Genomic DNA, 15,653 nt, shown 5'->3' with positions numbered 1-15,653 from the left:
CATAAAGACTGCACATCATGACAGTTTATAAAACAAAGAACTTTATTTAATGATCAAGTTTCATTCTGAATATTTGGTCATTGATGAAAATGGGAAATTCAAGTAAATTCAGAGCACAGAAAAGAAATAAGATTTACATTGTCATGTAGTTTATTTCCTGATAAAACAAAAGTACTAAAGGTCTAAATGTTATCAAAACACACTATCCCAAATATCTGCAAATGTCTCAATTCAGAGGATATATTTCTGTCATTCAAGTGTTTTCAGGATCCAACAGAAATCAAAAATGACCTTGACATGACTGATAACTTTACTAGGGCTGCATACCGATTTTATTGCAACCAATTGTTAGAATCGCAGAATAAAAGTTTTTATTTACATCATATATGTGTGTGTGTGTGTGTGTGTATAATAATTATGTATATATAAATACACACATATGCATGTATAATTTGAAGAAAAAAAAAATTAAGCATTTATAATTATATAAATATAAAAATGTATGTACACATGTAAATATTTTTAAACATATGCATGTGTGTGTGTATTTTTATATATATCATTATTATACACACACATATATGATGTAAACAATATCATTTTATTCTGCTAACGATTAGTTGCGATTAGTTGTTATGCAGCCCTAAACTTAACATGGACTTTTCTAGTTTCTACAGTATTTATCTAAAACACCATTAAACTCTCACATACAACGCAAAAAACTCAAGCAACTCCAGCTGAATGAGGCACTTTAAGTTGAAATGTACTGTAGTGCATCATGATGGGAGAAAATCCCAAAGTCTTGTGTGAATGTAAACTAAATGTGTTGGACACATGCATGAGCTCTGGTCTGTGTTGTTAGAAGGCCGACGTCCTCCAGCAGCTGTTGTAAGTCATTAGATCTTCACATGGCATCAGACTGCACAGAATCAACAGTGATACCACAGACAGAGCAGAAGATCAGATCCCATCTGTGTACATTCAATAATCATACACAAGAGACATCAGGTAAAGGAGACAGGTCAAGGTGTTAAAGATGTCCAGTGGATGTACGTGATGCTCCAGCTGATGATGACTTTCTTCATCTGTTCTTAGATGACTGAGTGAGGAAGAGTTTATTGTACACTGATAAACCTGTGGAGAGACAACAACACAACACAAAAAAATATCACTGAACATCTATAAATCTGTCATTTTCTTCTTATTAATCAGTATGTTACCGTCACGTTCAAATGAATTCAGGCATTCAAGAAACAGATTTTTCACAAAGGTCATAAATCAGTCAGTTAGTAACAGATGCATAATATAGATGATTTATATAGCTGATAAGTTTTAGGGTATAATGCTTTTCTTCACTAGTTCACATAGATCTTGAGAATGAATAATGATGAATGAAGGTTCTGATGAAATGATTAAAACACAAATCAATATACAGACCTCTCTAGTTTTGACTTCAATCATTATTTCTATATCTATTTCAACCATTTCAGTCAAGTGTCTTTTGAAATTCAATAAAAGCAAACCTCTGGAGTGGGACAAAGACCCATGAAAGATGTGATAAAAATCATTAGGAATTTTATCTAAAATACCTGTGAAAACTAGGGCTGTCAAAATAAACATGTTAATAAATACATTTATTTTAACGCCACTCATTTTATTAACGTGCGATTAATGCAATGTGCAATTTCTGTCTGACCCTTGGTTTAGTCCATATAGTCGGATACATTGAGACGCAGCCTTAGACAGTAAATGAGACCCTTGCTGTATAAATAACAACATTAAGCTCTCATCTAGTGAATCCAATGCTCGCTGAACTCTAAAATGATGTTTATTTGTATGTTTTCTGAGGTGTGCCGTCTTAAACGTTTAACTAATACACAAATGATACATCCACATTTTGGTTTGGGTTTTAAAAATAGAGTTCAGGATCTGATTGATGTTTAAAGAGTTATTAAGAGCGACAAGACTCAAAAATAATCATCTTCGTGCTGACTGACAGATCTGAAGCGTGTGCACACAAATGCACGAGTGCATGACCCTGATATAAACACAACATCTACACAGAGTTACAGTTTTAAAATATCTCTTTTGACAAGAATTCCCACAGATATAATCTGTTATGTCTTGAGTAAATGTTTGATTAACTGTTGGAGATCTGATGTGTAAGATTACATTAGATCGTAAAGCCGTCTGTCTCAATGTCAATCAAATAAAAGGAAAAAGTATATAGATATTAAAATATATATTGATATTGTTTTTGACTTTGTGTGCCAACTCTATTAGTTTTACCAGTGATTTTAGGGTATGCATGTGGTTATTTTTGTAGTAATTTACTGATTTGGCAACTTCAAGCAGGTGTAGTTCTGTCAAGCTATGTCAGATTTTGTTCAGTTTTGTCCAACAAATCATGAATTCTTTTGAAGTTTTTAAACAGAGAATGTCAAAATATAAATAACTTATTTTTGAACATTTGTTCATTCCGACTCAATTTGACAGATATGGAGAAAGAAAAGAGTCATCTGAAAGGACAATTCATATACAAAACAACGTCTGATGGTTCTGTCGAGAATTTAAACAGGTTGCTGTAAACATTTGCATAAAGCATCTATATTTGTCCACACAAATGTTGATTAGAGTATTAAAAACCTGAAAAGTGTTCAATTAAGGTAATATATTACAAATTAAAAATGTGTGAGGAATTTGCTCATGACACTCATGCGATTAATCTAGATTAAATATTTTTATAGATTGGCAGCCCTATAGTAAAAACATGAATATTTTGATGTTGATAAATGAATTTGAAGTTGTTTTCTTTGCAATATTGAAGATCTATAAATATTGCATCTTTTTTGTTTTTTTGAGCATGTTTCCCCATTTCAATTAGTTGTTTATGTTGGTTATTTTGGTTATGTTAACCACTTTGTACTGCAAGGTGGTGAGTGAGACATGAATGGGTTTCTGGTCTGTGCGTGTTCATGTGTTTTGGAGGAGGCGTGGCTTTGGATGGCGATTTGACCGAAGGGTGGGATCGTGATTTCAGTCCCATTTCAATCATTTTGACCCATACAATGTATTGTTGACTAGTACTATAAATATACATGTGTGACTTATGACTGGTTTTATGGTCCAGGGTCACATATGATATTATTTTATATTATATTCTAAACAGTCTCTCTTCAGGAGAAGGCCGAGCTCATTCAGATATCAAACGCATTTCATATCAATGAGCTGAATATATAGAAGTCAGTCAGATGAGATGGTGATGTTTGCTGTCTTCTGTTTATTTTACATCACGAGCACAGAAGAAGAAAAACATCAAGGATCTGGATTCAGTGACACACGACTAAAGCTTTTCCACGCTCAACAAGAAGGAAGGTGGAGAGTAAAAACAGGGGGATGGAGAAAAATATTTTCCTCTCTTTAATGCCATATTCCTCCTCCACATGTGTCTCCACTGGAGTTAAATACATACAGAGACACGTCTACACTAAATGATCAAACGGAGACAACGATTAAAAAAAAAACTCAAGACTGAGGTTATGATACTCAAAACCTTTCAAAAGACAAAATGTACAAATGTGTGTATGCATTTCTTTAAAAAGTTTTTTATGAAGCTTGTGAAGATTTAAGAGATCGTTTGTTTAATTTCATACTTTTATTGACTTTATATTCTAGATTCTGTCATGATATGCATCTAAAGTTTAAACTGGTACAGAAACAAATCTTTGATGTGATTTCTTTCTTTTGCTTTAATGACATGATGACAAGTAGATTTATATTGTTTTATAACAATACTGCATTTATAAACATAAAATCTGCTTGTTCAATTGCAATGTTGATGTATTATGATGAAGAGCTAAATCACGGATGATGTGTTTATCGCAGACGGATGAGTGAGATGAGAAGATGAAGACATTGATGCGTATTGACGGTTGATTTGAGAGAATGAGATCTTCTGAATGATGATGACTAAAGTCTTCTGACAGCTTCTCTACTAAAACAACACACACGCTGAGCTGCTCTCGGTCAACGCTCTTACATCCACATCTGTGCCTCGCTTGTTTTTTAAAGCCAAAACCATCTGAAACCTTTGCCAGCGAACAACGGACAAACGCATTGGTGAAATTCAGAAGCAGATTATTACTGCGAGCAGATGAGGTCTGTTTCATCTCAACACAAAGATCAAATCTACACAAACAACCTTTTTCTTTAGCTTCATTAATAGTTTTTATAAAGTAAAACTCAATGTGGTATGTTGATGTATTTATGACATCAGAACAAAGACGGCTGTGAAATGATTGTGTTTATTACAAAAAATCACTCAGATTTAATTGGGAAAACATGAATACAGATTCAGCAGATTTATTAATCTTACTGTCAGCTGACTGCATTTATAACTCTCACATCTGTTAAATGTGGATTGTCAAACTGTTACAGCTATTACTAATAACAGTTATCATAAGTGAATGATAATAAACTGACAGAAAACATACACAGAGCTCCCACCCCTTTAGTTAACTTCAAATTCAAGGACCTTTCAAGGACTCTCCAGGTCCAATAACCTCAAATTCAAGGACTTCATGTGGAGAAAACATTTCAAGTGAAAGCAAGGTTACATCACGTGATAAACATTGTTAAAGTTGAGTCAAACACAACCATGCAAAAAAACTTTTGGTATGGCCCAAATATTGCATTTAGAAGATTAGAATTCTGAAGAAATAGTTTGGCACATGGGCTAAAATAGCCTTAAATTTTTATGACGTCATCCTACTAATTTCTTGTCCAATCAAATGCTCTCTGGACTCTGAAGTGTCCCACCCCCTACGTTGTGTGGACCCTCCGCATGAAATCACAGGCATCCTTAGTCGAGACTCTTGTACTAGTTCTTATATGGTGAATGGCACGTTTGGGGATAAGAAACGTAAATATTTCATTTCATTAGGGGTGAATGAAGTCTGAGTCGCTACAACGCACATACATACTGAACTGTGCCATAAATGAAGCGCTATTAGTTTCTTAAAGAAAAGGTGTTGGGTTCTCTCGATAGTTACATTCTGATTTCCTTTTTGGTTCAAATGACTTCATCCCCCCAAATAAAGCTGCACTTTTCAAAACCCCTCAGTGGGCCTTTAGCATAATGCATAAATGCGTATAACAATCGTACATCAAACAAGCTACATATGCCACAAATAACACATCAGTGGACCGGAAGAAATAATATGGAATTTTTTCCAGAAAACGTCTTACACAAAATAAATTCAAGCACTTTCAAGAACCAATGTATGTCTATGTATGTTTATTTTTAAAAACTTTCCAGGGCCTTTCTTCCCCAGATTCATAAACTTTTAAAGATTTCAAGAACCTGTGTGACCCTGCATACTAGAGATCGACCGATATATCTGTTTTCCCCATAGTTAAGCAGTTTCCCATTATTGGGCATTGTAATATCGGATTGACCGATAAATTCATAAATAATGCTTGTGAGAAATAAAAACGCTGAACTAAATGAGTTTTTCTGCTCATCATTAGCCTCATAAAATCACGCTCATGTTCACTCACCGGGTTGACAGCTGAAGCACAGCCACCGCATGTATATAACTTTTAACAAGATTTACCCTGTTAACATTTAATATGTAAACATTATTTCGCTAAAAACATCTAAATAAATATCTGTGAATATTAACTTATTCCCCGACAGCTTTTTTTTGCCCACCAGTATTTTTTGTGATTTTCACAAAAGTTTTACAAAATGCCTTCCAAGAAAATGTTCTTCTATAAATATATAAACATATAAATATATCAAATGAAAGAACAGACCCTCTGCTGTCAAACAAACAAACAAAACGGGGAAAAAAGTTTTATCCTATCTTCATTTGTTCTCTTTTTATCACCTCTTAAATATGGGTAAGTTTCGTTAAAAATACAAAAAGCTGAGATAATTGTATTTTTGTAAAGGCCTTTTGTTAGAGATCAGATTCAGAGCGATCCTTAAACATACACAGAGTTTTAAATGTTGAAAAATTAGTTTTTGCTTCAGTTTTTTATAAATCGGTTAAGAGCGAGAATTACAGATTACCGTAAAAACTCATCAGGAAAGCGTCATTGGCAGGAAATGTTTTCACTTAATTGATGAGATAACTCGTCAATGACGGGGAAAGAGTTAATGAATTATTTATTACCTTTGTGAGCTATGGCAGCTTGATACAGTTAATGCGTGAGTAAAAGCACAGATAAACAGAGCTTTATCAACAGCCATTTCATGAATTATTCTGACATAAAATACCAGTTAAGAAATGCAATAAGCTGTTTTGTTTGATACTTTGCTGACAATGTATTATTCATTCAATTAATATTATTCTTCACTCTTTCAGACCCCTCTATGTATTACTTTTTATGCAAAGAGAAAGCAATTGTTAAAATTATTATAAAGTTTGTTCAGTTCAGTAGTGTTGTAGAAACTGTGTCAAAAACAGTAAATAAAAATCGCTTCAGCATATCAGTTATTATCAGACACGTAAGCAACTCAGAATGAATAAAATGACTGAATAAAAATCTGTCATGTGTGTGTTTGTGTCCTCACCTGTCTTTGCACACATCGTCTCATACACAACATGCTGTCCACTGAAGCTCTCGTGATCGGCTGATGTGGGTCTGTCAGTGGACACAACAACAATCATCAGTGATCAACATCATTCATTTACTGTATCTACACTGATGTTTATCACTGTGGATCACTCCATTTTCACAGGAGATAAATAAACACTTCCACAAGCCCAAAAAATACTAAACAAAATTTTGGTTATATATTTATTAAAGGTCCTTAAAATCCATAAAGGTTAACACACTTAGTGGAAGTTAGATGTTTACACAACTGATCACAGCAATAACTAATCATCTCTACTTCATCTTAACTGAGCTTATTACACAGCTCTCTAAAAATACTTGATTATGATTGGCCAATCACAGTCAAAACAATAACACACGGTAACCTGGATGCTGCGAATCATTTTGACAGATACAGTTTATTATACAACAGTTCTTTCTGGTTCTCGAATCTGATTGGCTAAGACCTATGCGATATTGTGCTAATATCGGCACTGTAACCGCTTCACCTTTCGTATCATTCCGCCACCTAGTGAATGGAGGTCCTAAGCAGGCTCATCTCTGAATGGAAAAACACAGACGCGCTGTTTGAATCACTCTCCGTGCATCTCATTAGTTTACTAGCTCATAAATCAGTCTGTGAATCCCCAATCGGAAGTTATTATTGGATGTTACGTTAAAGTTAATGGGATTAATGTCTTGTCACATTGTGTGGACGATTAACACTTGGAAAGAGGAATATAAACACTCGTTTTTTTTCTGGAGCTATATCTCATCAGAACGCGAAAACACCGTGGAACTGCAGGTAAGCACCGCAGCTTTTAAATGTGGACATTGATCATTTACTTTATCGTGACGTGACTATTAAAACATGTTATGAGATATCGCCACTGGTATATTTATAAGCAGCATGCAAAAACATCTCTCTGACACTTATAAAAAACCGTTTTGTATAGTACTGACAAGAACAAAGTTTAATAATAATAACCGAGTTCTCGTATCACGTTAAGAATAAATGAGAAAGCAATAGTAACATTATACAAGTAGTTTTATTAACTTTTACCTCGCGCCAAAACAATATCAACACAAAAGACACTAAATATGAATTAAAAAACAAGTAATAGTTTGATCAAGACACCAAATACTGCTGATTTGATCTCATTTTGACGATCATAAACAAACAAGGCCAACATGAGAGCCAGGGTATCTCTGTCAGAGATGTAGCCCAGAGAGGGCGGTGGTCAGCGGGGCGAGTGAACACTGATGTCCGCTCATGCTTTGGTTCTCATTCGTACCGAATCTCACTAAGCAAACGTTCAAACAGGCGCTATCTTTACTAATCGACTGCAGATTTAAATATAATACATATACATTCTCGACTGAACTAATCTTAAAACTACACTTTGTGACCAAGAAACGGTAATATAAAGTAACGGCTTTTCCGTCCATTGAGTTGTTATGAGCTTCAAAGCAGCCGAAAGTTTTACCTGTCATTCTGGCCGCCCTCAAATCCGTGGCGGAAGAAGTAGTTCTCAAACAAAGAGGCTTTTAAAATAACTCCGTTGTTGTTTTCTAGTTTTCGTTTTTCAAACGTGTGCCGTCGAACTGTTGTATAAAAGCAATATCGCTCTCGGAGTCGTGTGATATAGCTCTATATCATCACGGCTGTGATTGCTGGTTTGATTAACCCAAAACAAACACCATCAAACACAGTTACATCAGAGGCAGTGGGGCTAAAATTGCACTGAACGTGTTCCTTCAATAAAGCCTATGCTAAAGCCTTACGCAGCTTAAAGAGGACATGTAATGTTTTGTACATATGTTTTACATTTCTAACCAAAAATAACTTGTGATTAAACATCACTTGGCGAAGCCTCAGTTGAAGAACCATGATCTTGCTTAAATAAGCCCCTTGATACAAGACCCTCCACTGCTCTTCGAGTACTGATCACACTGTCGAGGATTATTTCTTATTTCTAACAGCCTGCCGCCTGTACATGATCTCTTACTTTACACATTAAAATACACTCACTTTGCATTTGGTATGATTTAACTTTACACTCATTATTTGGAGCAGACACTGGACAGCTCTGATGAACTGAATGATGATGTTGGTGATGAATGTTTCTCAGTCTGAATAAAGTCGCTCTGGTCACTGTGAGCACCTTCAATTATCTGATTTGGCACACAGGACAGGAAAACACGGCTCAACATGCCCGTAACTGTGCACACTAAATCCACGGAGCATTTTTGGGAACAATAAATAAAGCTTAGCTGGTATTAAACTCAAGCAACAGAAGAGCTATTAGTGCACTAATGAGGGGACACACTGCTGCCTTGTAGGCTTCACAAAGTTGTCCTTTCATATGACTGCACAGCACAGATAAATCAAACAAACACACACACACACACGCACACACAAAAACGCACACACACACACACACACACACAGTAAACAGTGATTTCTAACATTGACGGGTCAGATGTTAACAGTTTGCCAGCATTAACATTCAGTAAATGACTCTTTTGTAATAAAGACGACATATCAAATCATTCAGATGTTACTAATGAGATCTGTTTGTATTGTGTGCAGTAATAGTGATCTTCTGATATCTGTTAGTCTGGATGTAGTATCATAAAGATTTGATGTCAAAAAAATATACCAGCACTAATAAGATTTGACATGTTGCCATATTGAATGATTTTAAATATAATTTACTGCGCTGATCTGTGTGTTTCAATGCAATCTTTAAATTACCCAAAATATGAAAGATTTCCATTACAAATGTATGATTTGACTTCAAAAGAGAAGTCATGTGGATTACTAGCCTGGGTGCCAGCCAATCTTAGCCCCACCCACCACGATTTGAAATACGGGGAAGATCGGTCTGGGGATTCACCGTTGAGGAGCTACTATGAGAATATCAAAACAGGCCGACAAATCAAATTGTGAGGGCGGGCTTTATACGATGATTGACAGATAAACGACACACTGAAAAAAATGGACTTAGTGGGTCTTTGAATTTAAATAAAATAAACATGTATATGCAACACAAAATATTTATATTCCTTGTGTAAACATAATTTAATTGATTAGGATTAAAATGTTTTGTTTGAATGTAAAATGAACACATTATTCTCACATTGATTAAAATTGATTGAATTGAATACTTAAAGCAATAAAATTGGGTTTGCACACAAAACGGCACCTCCTGAGCAGCAGGGGCAGTATAGCTCAATGAGAAGGACGTCGATTGCCATAAAAGAAGAATAAAGATCGTTTGATTTGGGCGCCAAAATGAAGACTCAGCTGCAGCAGCAGTCAGTCAGTCAGAAGAACTCTCTCAGACGGACACCACGCTATTAAAGTAAGTTCTATTATTTATTTATGTTCGCTTCATACGTGATATATCTTCACTAGATAGACTATTTTTGTTTACAATATGTAGCCATTGCAATGACTTGTAGTAAATATTAGTTTGGAGGAGGTTGGTGGAGTAAGTTAACAGTCAGTCAAGCTCAAAGAAAAACAGCGTTTTAAAAACGGCAGCTGTTTAACGTTATTTCACGTTTGGTATTTTTATCTGAGTTGAAAACTGTCAGCTTTGAGTTGACTTTTGAGGCAGTTTTTACTCAGCTGTTCTATGGAAACGTGTCAGGACAAATAAAACGCTAGCCAAAAGTTATTCGGTCCAGAGTAACGTTATACATGTAATTTACCAGATAATATCAATTGACTACATTAATAATGACATTGCGTATGAAACAAACTGTCTGCTTAATCAGATGAACAGACCCGCGTCAGTTCGTGACTTCGCTACGCCACGAGCACAACATGTTATTCAATTAGAAAAAGCTTTTTAAAATGTCTCACGTGACGTCTGGTATATTAACTGAAAGAAAAATCGCTTTGAAGTGGCCACCTTAAAGCTGACATTTTCAGAAGAGCACCTTGTTTTAAGATCTAATTTTGTCCAACATTGCGTCCTATGACAGATATAATACTTATTTCATTATTGCTCTGTGTATTTGTGACCTTAATCATTTGAGGTTATGTGTTGATTTCACCTCTGAATATTTCCTCTTATAGGTCCATCATCCTTGCACACACTCAAAAGCATTGGTAAGTCATTTCTTTCACTTTTGTACTGCTGTTAGGAGCTATATCTTATTTTTGTAACTAATATACATGTATTATTCTTTGACTCGCAGTACTCAAATATACAATGGTTGGTTAATTTGTTTTCAGATAAATGCTGAATTTAAAAGAATCACTACTGTCTAATGTTCCTGTGTCACCTGGACCTCCAATTCAAAAACCTGATGAAACTCTTCTATCAGAAAGGATGACAGCTAGCAAAAAGACTTGGAACAATCAATAATCAAATGACAGAAGTAAGTAATATAGATTCATAGACATAAAAATGTCTAAACCTTGTTGGAAGTACAGAAAATGTAGTATGTTTTAGTTAGTGATGCTCCGATCGATCGGCCGCCGATCGTAATCGGCCGATAACGGCATTAAATGACGCGATCGGCACTCGCTAAATTTGCCGATCTCATGAGCCGATTTTTGTGTTTACTTTTGTCATCATAGTGTTCCTGATGCGGCTGCAATTAGAGAACATTTTACACAGTGCAAGCATTTTGTAACCCATTGCTCATGTGTGACGTGATTTCCCTCTCTGCCTTTACAGAGATATGCGCATTTTCTATGAGGACGCGCAACACACACATCTCTGCTACAAATGAACAGTGTATACAACACATATCTATCGCGGACAATTGCATCCTCGTGCCGAAAGTTTATTACTTGCATTCGTTTTAAAGTTTTGAAGGTTTAAACTTCCATTTTCCTCACAGCTGCTCTTGTTTGCGGACTATGAGGACGCGCTCTGGTCCTCAGCGCAATGCGTCTTCACATCCCTATCAGACAGCATATACAACACATATCTATCGCGGACAATTGCATCCTCATGCCGAAAGTTTATTACTTGCATTCGTTTTAAAGTTTTGAAGGTTTAAACTTCCATTTTTCTCACAGCTGCTCTTGTTTGCGGACACCCGCCGCACGCATACACAGCAGCCTGTCATCAGTGCACGTGAAGAGAACGATCTCTCCCACGTCTTAAAGCTACAGTATCCTAATTCATCTCTCAATAAAATTACTCTCTGCTCATCTTTGAAGAACTGTTGTACTTCATTCGAATGCGTGTATATTTAATTCATACAGTAAAGACTGTGAAGTGTTTTATTTTAATTACTTTTAACAGACATAAACCTTTTTAAAGGCATACTACATTTCTCTTTGCAAGAAGAAATATTTGTTGGGCTTATTTATTTGATTCTCTATTAAAACAATAATATACCTAATTTATAGTTAGTTTCATTTCTACAAATGGTGTAAACTCTGCTAGATTATAGATAAAAGACTCCCATTCCACTGCCATTCTGTGATCGGCACTGATCGGCGATCGGCAGATCATGATCTTGGTGATCGGTAATCGGTGATCGGCCCCAAAAATGCTGATCGGAGCATCTCTAGTTTTAGTTACAACATCTTTTGGCACACGGTCATTAAAACACCTGGGAAGATTTAAAGGGGTAGTTCACCCAAAAATAAAAATTCTCATCACTTACTCCCTATCATGTTGTTACAAACCTTTATAAATGTCTTTGTTCTTATGAACACTAAGGAAGATATTTTGAGGAATGTTTGTACCCAAACCAATCATAAGCCCCATTCACTTCCATAGTGGAGAAAAATAATACTATTAAAGTGAATGGGGCTCATGAACAGTTTGGTTGCAAACATTTCTCAAAATAAATATCTTCCTTCATGTTTATCAGAACAAAGACATTATACAGGTTTGTAACAACATGAGAGTGAGAAAATGAGAGAATTCACTTTTGATGTGATTGTCAGGTATGGTAGCACACACTCGAAATTTGAGCACATGAGCAACGGGTTGTAAAAATGCTCGTGCTACGTAAAAAATGTCTTTAATTGCAGCCACATTCAGGATCCTTTTGATGACAAAAGTAAACAGAAAGATCGGTTTATGAGATCGGCAGATTTAGCGAGCACCGATCGAGTCATTTAATACCATTATCGGCCGATCGATCGGAGCATCCCTAGTGAACACACGCACACACACCCACACACCCACCCAGAGCAGTGGACAGTGCAGCTGCCTTGCTTTGTAACCCATATATTTGTAACCAATTGTAACATGCTGTGGCAATGCACATGGGTCTGTATACTTACATTTATATTTGTTTGCATTGTACTAATTTCCAATGACACTTTTATTGTAACAGTAACCTTTTTTCTGTTTCTTTAACTACATTTGTTTGTTTTGTACAGGGCATGGATGAAGTCAGCATCAGTGAGGTCATTTGAAGACACCAATGTTGGGATTTGTGCTCTCAAACAACATTACTTTTTGTGATGAAGAAGAGGATCTTTGTATAGTCCTGGAAGCCATGAAGGTGTTGCAATATCGTGTTTGAGCTGATGTATGCCTTAAACCTGAGCTATCCTGATCTCCGCTTTATTTTTGAGGAAATCCAAACTGCATTGAGAGTAACTTTAACGAACAGTTTCTTTCAGTGAAAGGATCAGAAAGACTGTGCTGCTCATTTTTGACTTTTTTTATCTGTTTTAAGTGTTTTCTCTTATTAATACATTAACAGTTTGCTACTCAGAGTTGATTTTGGAAATGGTTGTTGTATTTTGTTTTTGATGAATTTTTGATTAACAGTTTATACAAATGCTGTAGCTCTGACTTTCTGAAGGACTGATATTTTCCAGTTTGTAAATCCATTTTAAAAATAATAGTACTGTTTTGCATGTCTCTTTGGAATGCAGTGTTTGTGTTTTAGCACTTCTAAATCTACTGTGATAGTAACTATTTTAAACATTTTGGGTTTCACAGATGGGGCTTTTCCTAGTCCCAGACTTTTGCAATGCCATATATCAGTGCCATTGTTTTGTGTAAAGATGTACTCCAGTGTTGTTTTTTTAAGGTAGGTTTGTTTGTAAACTTTATTTTTGTAAAAATATTCTAATATAACTAGGGCCTAGTCATGGATTAATCTACAACCTGTTTGGGAAATTGCCCCTTTATGTATGTACTGCATGTGCTGATTGTTATAATAGTTATTGACTGTTATTGAATTAATGTGTAGTGATTTAAATGAATTGATGATCTGAAAGCAGTGGTTTGCCTCAATATCACTAAACATTTGTACAAAACTCTTTGCTTTTTATGCCAATGCAAATGTATTTTGTATTTAAAAAAAAATAAATAACATTTGGATAATTATGGGTGATTATTCTGGTGCCAGAGACATAATGAAATTGCTTTAGAGTTACATAATCCCATAATATAAGCATTAAAAAAGCATGTTGGAATTACAGATGAAAATCTAGTCCCCTTACATAATAAAATTACTTAAACATTAGAAAATAAATGTGTTATAGTAAAGAGAAATATCACTTTGAGTCAACATATTTATATTAGACTACTTAAAATAATTAAAATGTTTTGGTCTGACACATAAAAATTAATTGAGGAAAATTATTTTGGTTTTAAACAATCGGATCATGTGGGACCGATGTACACATTAAAATTAAATAAATTGAAATGATTTTTTTTTTCAGTGCAGTAACGTAATGAACCACGTCACCAAAGAGCGCGTGTGTTGAATGGCTGCCGCTGTAGAGTTCAGATGTGTGGATTCTGACATTGAGTCTGTTCTAAAAGATATCGACAGAGCATTGATTTTAAAAGAGGAACAGAGAAACGCGAGCAGGGCATTTGTTGATGTTTTTGCCGTCCTTCCTATGGGATTCGGCAAAGGTTGGTCGCAACTGAAATGGGCAACCTTATCATGGCGATGCAACTCTGCGTGCACGACGAGATGGATATAATTAGCGGTCGTTGCCAGCTTCTTTTCGGAAGCCCGGAGTCGTAGTTGCTGAATAAGTGGAGGGACATGCTAGGCTCCAATATTTTCAAGCCAACGTAGGGTATCGTCGTGGATGAAGTTCACCTAACGTACAAATGGTAAGAGATAGTCATACTCTATGACTTAGTAAATACTTCATGTTGTGATATAAACAAAATGTTGTAAACATAGTAGGTGTTGATGTACATTCGCTAACTCAGTATAATCACAATGTTAGTGTCATTGTAGCGAAATAACTAGCAGTTCGGTCAGGCTGCAAAGACGTAATTTCAACATACACTCCGTTGCTCTGATTGGTCGTAGGTCTATCCAATTGAGTGCAGAGGTATTTTTCGGTTGAGAAACGCCTCATAATTATAGCTCAATGGAGCGGTATCAGACTCAAATTCTGACTAGAATTGAGTATGACAACGTCAGGCTAGTGGATTACTTTAATGATGGATCTTTGTGATTTCTGGAGCTATGCTGAGTCTTATCTAAGAAGATAACATCATTTTAATAAAAAATGAACTGAAGAAATTAAGTCATCTAAAAAAAGGAATGAATTCAATTTACTCAATTTACTTAAGCTACATTTAAACAAAACTAAAAACTTTTGTTAAATGTAGCTTAAATAAATTGATTGCAACCACTTACCTTAAAAAAATTGAGTAAATTGAATGAATCATTATTTCAGTGTACATCTGTGATGATATGAATGATTAGATGTAGAATTATTAGAAGTATTATTTCATTAATGATGCTGAACAGATGATTTATTTAGTATATAACTATATATGAATGTATAAATCTTTAGTTTATGTAATTGATATCAAACAGAAGCTTTAGATCAGCACATGCCGTTGTTCATGTTTATTTGATGTGTTGTCTGATGTAAAAATAAAGGCTAAAGTATTATCCATGCAAGGATGCAATTTTCATCTCTCGAAAAGAGCACGAGTACCGTACGTGAAGAACCAGATTTTTGAAACCCTGTGTTCATTGTGTGTATATACGCCGTGCATGCGTCTACAGGAGATTGTCGTGTGTAGCACAGGAGATGCTTTGCATTTTATCACAATGCACATGCATCGAAC

The 15,653-nt window shown here is 35.3% G+C and overlaps 1 protein-coding gene across 1 annotated transcript in view; it reads right to left on the bottom strand.

Annotated features, from left to right (window-relative positions):
- Positions 1-24: 24 nt before the first annotated feature.
- ttll5 (tubulin tyrosine ligase-like family, member 5) overlaps positions 25-15,653 on the bottom strand; it is an 86,159-nt gene continuing 70,530 nt past the window's right edge. Inside the window, exons 29-30 of the mRNA XM_073869175.1 lie at positions 6,581-6,651; positions 25-1,134 (exon numbers count right to left, since the gene is read on the bottom strand). Of these exons, the coding sequence (XP_073725276.1) occupies positions 1,082-1,134; positions 6,581-6,651 (124 nt within the window). The 3' untranslated portion in view covers positions 25-1,081. The remainder of the gene's footprint in view (positions 1,135-6,580; positions 6,652-15,653) is intronic.

This window comes from Misgurnus anguillicaudatus, chromosome 7 (assembly GCF_027580225.2).
Source record: "Misgurnus anguillicaudatus chromosome 7, ASM2758022v2, whole genome shotgun sequence".
Classification (NCBI taxonomy): domain Eukaryota; kingdom Metazoa; phylum Chordata; class Actinopteri; order Cypriniformes; family Cobitidae; genus Misgurnus; species Misgurnus anguillicaudatus.
Note: the sequence above shows the minus strand (reverse complement) of the source record. Positions and strands in the feature narration are given on the sequence as shown.